General features: G+C 36.3%; 2 protein-coding genes across 2 annotated transcripts; both read right to left on the minus strand.

The window, feature by feature from the left end:
* Window positions 1-962: 962 nt before the first annotated feature.
* LOC125846640 (uncharacterized) lies at window positions 963-2056 on the minus strand. Its single transcript, XM_049526196.1, has 2 exons — window positions 1815-2056; window positions 963-1509 (listed from the first exon to the last, which is right to left on the minus strand). Exons 1-2 carry the CDS (start codon window positions 1905-1907, stop codon window positions 1141-1143), a joined length of 462 nt encoding a protein of 153 aa, XP_049382153.1. The 5' UTR covers window positions 1908-2056; the 3' UTR covers window positions 963-1140.
* Window positions 2057-2470: 414 nt separating this feature from the next.
* On the minus strand, window positions 2471-6427 carry LOC125846631 (30S ribosomal protein S5, chloroplastic). The gene is made up of 2 exons (XM_049526187.1): window positions 5697-6427; window positions 2471-2918 (listed from the first exon to the last, which is right to left on the minus strand). Exons 1-2 carry the CDS (start codon window positions 6362-6364, stop codon window positions 2669-2671), a joined length of 918 nt encoding a protein of 305 aa, XP_049382144.1. The 5' UTR covers window positions 6365-6427; the 3' UTR covers window positions 2471-2668.
* Window positions 6428-7284: the final 857 nt, after the last annotated feature.

Here is a 7284-nt window from a genome sequence, read left to right on the forward strand (position 1 = left end):
TTATAAATAAAAGGATAATGCTAAATGGTCAAAACACATATTGTCATCCCGAGTTGAGGATTAGTAATTGACTAAAAAACTAACGAGAACTGTTTCATCGAAAAATAAAATAAACGAAGAGAAGTTTATAAACTAACTTATTAAAATGAAAGAAAGAGAAACCAAAGACTGAGATTTTATTTTTAAGCTCTTTAACTTCTTAGAATTTAAGAAGAAGCTCATGAGTTTTGTGTTTTGAATTATCAACTCGATTAATATTTTAAGTCTAATTAAAAGAGCTGGTTTTTAGGACCTACTGTCTCAAAATAAAAAATTGCTCCTCCCTATGCATAGGCGTATCTATAAATTATAATACGACTTAAAAAATAAGCATACATCCAGAATAGTGAAATTTATCATATATTTAGAACAACTAAAATTTATCATACAGATGCTTTCAATCGCATTAGAGAAAACTCTACATCCAGAACAACAAAATTTATCATACAGATACACTACCCGTGCAACTCGCCACAATAACGCATTAAATCCCGAAAAATGCATCTTAAAATATTATTAACGATCGAGTAGATTTCATATAAAGTTCTACAACTGAGACTAGACAAATATATCGACATCGATAAAAGGATTCCGTCATGTTGTTACGACTTCATAAACATAACTTATCGTAAATATCCAATCAAATCTTATCGACTTTTTACAATTGTAACACGGCGTCTGAGATTGAATATGTGGTATGAAATTTATCCTGCCTAAATTTTATATCATCATTCATACAAACACTGAACTCTTCCAGGCTTGCATTAGTTTCTCATTACTCCGATCCCTCATTAATTTTTTATTAATTATGTGAAATCATTTAATTTGGCATAAAGTTTGAAAAAAAATATAAAATAACCTCACTTAAAATTTGTGATCTAAAACGACCTTTAAGATCGAAAACATAGTCAGATATCGTATTGATAAAATAGAGGATTGTGGATAATACTATGAAAAAAAGAAGAAGCTTTGCAAAGTATGATCAGTGCTCTGATTATTCATTCAATCTAGGCTAGTAGAAGTAGATTACAAAGTTCAAGCTAGCTAGTCCATTGTACTTCATTATTCTAAAAAAAAAAAAAACCAAAGAGAAAATGATTTTCAAGAGGGTTGTGGTTTCTTCTCAACAATGGGTCTCCAATTGACATTCAAACCTTTATCTTCATCCACAGGCTTTCCTCCTGCTTCTTTAGCCAACTTCTTTTTAAGCTCTTTCTCATCTTCCACCAGAATTTCCTCTTGAACATTCTGTGGATCTATATTTCCCACCACTTTTTCTTTCAACTCTTGAGCAGTATCCTCAATAGCTTTCCATGCATCTTGAGTTGTTTTAGTGGCTTTATCCTTCACTTCTTTCGCCTTATCAGCAGCCATTTCAGATACTTTACCACCCGTTTCATCACTATCGGTCCCGTACAACTTCCTGCTCTGTTGTTCCCACGCCTCCTCTGTTGCAGCAACATATCCTCCCTTTAATACATGAGTAGTTGTATTTTAACATATATATAATAATTAAGCATGTTTTTGTCAACAATTAGTAAGTACAGTATATTTATATAGCTAGCTAGCTCTAAAGGTAGGTAATTTCATGCAACCAATTACTTTAAATTAAAAGATAAATTGAGAACTTTTCTGTTACGAAAAATAATAATTTTTATATTCATAAATAAATGTGGATTCAATTATTAATGTATGTAAAATTGATAAATTTCAAATTCTGGATGGATTTATGGCTTGTTCATTATATTTAGTGGTATATCTGTAGGAAGACTCACCTTCCATATTTGACGACCAATGAAGACAGAGAAGGCTCGATGTGGGAAGGCTTTAGAGAGGTTGAAGATAGATTTTTTGCTTAAAGACGCCATTGATGCTTCTGTTTCAGCTTTTGCTTGGACACTTTTTCTTTTTGGTTGATGAAAAAAGGACTGAAGATGATTCTAAGGTTTTAGTTAACTCTTTTTCGTCACAACTTTCTTGAGAATTTGGTTCATAAAGGAAGGGGGTTGGGGTTGGGGTCTCTTGAGAGTGACACGTTTAGAGGTTTATGTTCCACTTAATTTCTACGGTTGGACACGTGCCGCACGTTAATTCTTGGCACAAATACCATTTTGCAAGATCACATCAGTGGAACGGAATGAACCGTCAAAATTCTCTTCAGGTGGGCTCCCTTTTTCGGTAGATGAGATTAGGATAAAGGTATTATCTCAACGTCACTTCATTAATCACTATCCGATAGATATCTACAGTACTACTATCATATTCAGCGTGTTTTTAAAAGATGGAACAGAATGTTAAAATGTGCTAAAAATTGTGTCTTAGGTAGTATGGAGGATGTTTGAAAAACTAGATACCAAATGGATGAATAGTACTAGTATGTTTTAGACCTCCCTACCAATGTGACATTGGTCCAGGTTGAGATGTAGACGACTAGTGTTAAATTTATGAATTTATAGAAGAAAGATTCTGTTTGACAAGGCTGCATTTTGAAATTTACATAATTAACAAATAATCACTTGCAGAAAAATTAAATGGTACGTACATCTGCAGCTATCCCAGTTGAAACATTTTTTTTTTCTACAAAAATCTCGAAGATACAAATCAAAGCAACGGGAAGAAAGGAAGGTCTTCATTTCCAGAGTTCTTCCATAGGAATGCCACGTTCTTGAGCAACTTCACTGAATTGCCTCATCTGCTGAACAGCAACAACAGTGGCTCTCGCATTGTTGAGGGCATTGTTACTCCCAAGCTGCTTCCCCAAAGCATTCTCAACACCAGCCATTTCAAGAACGATCCGCACAGCACCACCAGCAATCACTCCAGTACCAGGGGCTGCTGGTCTAAGCATCACCCTTGCTGCTCCAAAGTCTCCCTCAGATCTGCAATTTAGTTGTTCAGCAATATTAGATCCCCACCTTATAAACCAAATATCAACATGATTCTTTTTTTTTTCTTTTGGACAATGGTACTATTCCACCTGCTATCTTCAACTAATACACGTACGAGTAACTCTACCCACTAAGACTTACAAAAATATAAAGAAATCTTCTAAAGCTTTTGTCTCTACTGACATTTGAACATTGTCCACTTCATTGGTTGCCAATAGCAAGGTACTAATTCTTTCACAATGAGCTACCTAATTCAATCAATTTTTTTGCAACTACAGTCTACATACATGGCAAGGCAAATGCTAAAAGAAAATTTCCTCAAGGCAAGATGTGGTAAAACCTTTAGACGAATCAGTTTTTCTCATCAAACGGCTGCAAATATGTGCATACCTCTAGGACAACAATAAATTAAAGAGGATCAGAGAATAAAAAAACTTCTCATATAAACGTATTCCATCCCCTCCAGGCCTCTCATTTCATTCCTCCAGATTTAGCAATAGATGCAAGGATAACCATGACAAGAAACAAACTTCAGCTCTATAGTTAATACACATCCTAATATATATAGCCTGCCTGTCTTCAACATAATTAAACATAGCACCACTGCTAAGTCATAACTTTCATTACCATGTTTCTCAATTCTTCAAAGAAAAGAATTTTCAAAAACAAACACCACCCAAAGAAAAGGAAAGAGACTTGAAAAGAAAAGAACTCCTGATATCACCCTCCCCTCCCACAAAAGAAACTCAGAAAAAGACATCGACAGCTAATAATGCAATCAGGGAATAAAAGTGAGGATAGATCAAATTGATCTCTTTCAGATGCATAGGCTAGAATCACCAATGACCAACTTATTTATTTATTAGACTGACAATCTAGTTAAAAATCTACAGAATTTCCTTCATGTTACAAAACTTAGTAGTTTTCCCTGCTAACATATCCGTCTAAATGGTGACACACACACACCAAAACAAATCTATAAAAAGTTACTACTTTTTATACTTTTTCACTGGATATCCTTTCTTAAAGTTGAAGAGAAGAAGCAATCATTTTTATGACTTTCACATATTTCAGACAGATGAAATAGTGGACATGTACATTTTGTCACCTATTAAATCAATGAAAACAAACACAGAGACCAATAACACACACTTGTGCACATCTCATTTTTTGACACACAGTCAACAACATGAGAGGTTCGCCATAATACAATTACGAAAAATTAAATTTCAGATGCTTAAAATATATAGAGCTTATCAAGCATCCCAGTCTGTACCCGTCCCCATGGGTGTTGCCTAGCGGTAGTGAAGTGGGTGAACATCATGGGACACCAGGGTCAAATCCTACCCATGGTTGAGGTGTGAAAGAATTGGCTCAATCTGTGAAAGGAGTAGAGACGGCGAGATTCCAAAAGTGTTCACATGTAGATGGAAATTTTATATTTGGTTGTCTTAGGCTCAGTCCATAAAAGGAAAGGTCGAACCACATAAGAAAGTTTTTGAACAGAGATCAATCAAGTATATCCAAGACAAGAACCATATACAACTGATCTAGAAGATTCTTTGTAATTCCATTTATTGGTTAAGTTTAACGTCAAGAGGCACAACTAAAATTGGTGACTTTTTCTGAGCGAAAATCTATGATCATGCCAACTTTTGGTTACACAAGAATACCATGGCACAATGAAAAACCTATGCAAAAATTATTCAAAAGAAGAAGAAGAATAAAGAACTATCCAGCAGCATCAATATATGGAAATGGAACTACTCTACTTTTTTTAACTGAATAATCAGTCTTTTTGCATCTTCGAGTGCATAGATAATGTCATCTCCCCCTACACTTCTATCCTTCTTCACCTTACTAGGATTAGTTCACCACAGGATTCAAACTTGTCCGCACTATACTACCTTTGCAAAGAAGAAGAAGAATAAAGAACTATCCAGCATCATCAATATATGGAAGCAGAACTACTCTACTTTTTTTTAACAGAATAATTCAGTCGTTTTGCATCTTTGAGCGCATAGATAATGTCCTCTCCCCCCCACACCTCTATCCATCTTCACCTTACAAGAATTGGTTCACTACAGGATTCAAACTTGTCGGCACTATACTACCTTTGCCATATAATGCTATATGAAGTACGACTCTAGCAACAGTTTGATCCTAAGAAACAACTCAAATGGCAAAGGTAACAGATAAGAAACTGATCAGCCATACCCTCAACCTTAGAGGAGTGAACTTCTGTAGCTTTTGCAGCCTTACTGAATTGAACAAATGCATAAAATGGACCTCAATTCTCATAATTTTTAATGACATTGGAATAGAGGTCTGCAATTCCTGCACCTCAACTAATTCATAGGCACCAGCTACAGTCCACAAAAAAAAAAAGTTCCAGTAACTATGCCTAGGTAGGCTAGAGCAGAAGGGCTCGCACTGAGTGATATAATTGGTATTCAAACAGGAGATCTCTAGGTTATTACTCTTAATTCTCAACCATAAAAAGTACCTGACAGACCCAGAAATATGTAGAGAAAATTCCTGCCTGTACCACTTAGACTAAAAGATTTGGTGGTTAAATGCATTGGCATTTCTGGTTCTACAGTGATGATCAGAGTCTACAAACCAAAATTCCCGCCATGTAGCTCAATTTATGGATTTTCAAGCCTCTAAACTAGCTGAAAACTACACAAAAATCGTACAATTATGTCAAAACTTAACTAGTGATAGCACATTGTAGAAAATGAGAACATCACACAGTTTACCATTTACCTGTGGGGGAAAGTCAAGTACTTAGTCATAGGCACAGTGATTATATTCCTCCTAGCATTAACGGCAGACTTTTGCACAGCAGCAATAACCTCTTTTGCTTTACCAACTCCAACACCCACTTGCCCTTTTTTATCACCCACAACCACAACAGCTCTAAAATGCAACTGCTTTCCACCTTTAACAACCTTAGTAACTCTCCTAACTTGCACCACTCTCTCGTCAAACCCATCTTTGGCCTTCTCCTTCTTGGTTTTCCCAAACGAAGTAGTCTTTTTCACCTTAGAATCCATTGCATATATGTCATTCCCAAGAAAAGTCTCTCCGCTATAAGCTGCCCCATAAAGCTCTTCATAAGCTTTTGCAATTTCTTCTTCAGACTCCATTGGACCGTCATCGAAAGATGATGGTTCTATAAAGTCTTCAGGACGTTCTGGAGGGTCATAAGTGGAAATTTCCTCTGGGTCTGTGTTGTCAAAGAAAGTGGTTTCAGCAGTTGTGGAATTTGGTTTAATGGGGTCGAATTTTGTTGGGTTTAAGAGGAGATAAAATGGTGACAGGATGGGTTTTGGGATGAAGAATGTATGGTGGGTTTGGGATTGAAAAGGAGAAAAGCGAGATGGGGAGCGTAGAGAGAGAGAAGAGAAGGTGGAGAGAGAAGACGCTGCCATTGTTGTTTTGTATCAATGGCGAAGTAGAGAGGAAATAGATGTAGAGAGTGTAATCTTATCCTTTGGATAAAGAAGGAACATGGGCCAAGTTCAGATAGAAGTACGCTTTGGGCCTAATTTTGGGCCTCCTATCATGAATGAAAACTTGTAAACCCGCTCATTTATACGAGCTTACAAACTACCTGAGAAATGTAAATCATACTAGACAAGCTTGGCATAACAAGCTCGTACACACATGAAATGTAAGTCGCACTACGAAATTCTAGTATACTGAACTCGACTGAAAAGGCCTTGGAGGGGAAATGATTTCTAACCTTTTTTTATAGAATACCACCTGTTACATCAAACCAGTCACCCGTAAGAGTAGACATATTTGAATGAGTTCTTTAGTTGAGGCTAACATTTGAGTCTTTTATTTGAAGGTAGGTGACTCAAGTTCTTTTTGGAGAGGTATTAATTTTACAAGTCTCCAAAGTTTCTTCTGTACCTCCCCTTCCCCTTCTCCTCCATCAACTCTTTGCCTCTGCCTCCGCCTCCGCCACCTCTTTCAATTCATCTGCCTCCACTTTCTGCATTACATACAATGAGCCGTGGAAACTATACTTCACGATGAGTCGATGACGACACTCATGGAAGAAAAATGCATGACACCAATGAGACATGGAAATTATACTTCACAACTTGAGGAATAGTATTTTCTTCGACAATTTCACGAACAGTTTGCCAACGATCAAATGAACAGAATTGTAAGATCAAGGCATCAGAAGGAAACTGCCAATTCAGGGACTTGATACCAATGTAATCATTCAGGAGGAAAGCAATCATGAATAACAAAAAGTAGCAGAAGCTCTATGAAAGTTTTGTGGCTTAACAAGAACAAGGAGGTTTAGTGACTGATACAGCCTAGCTTTCATACATAT

This window comes from Solanum stenotomum, chromosome 12 (assembly GCF_019186545.1).
Source record: "Solanum stenotomum isolate F172 chromosome 12, ASM1918654v1, whole genome shotgun sequence".
Classification (NCBI taxonomy): Eukaryota; Viridiplantae; Streptophyta; class Magnoliopsida; order Solanales; family Solanaceae; genus Solanum; species Solanum stenotomum.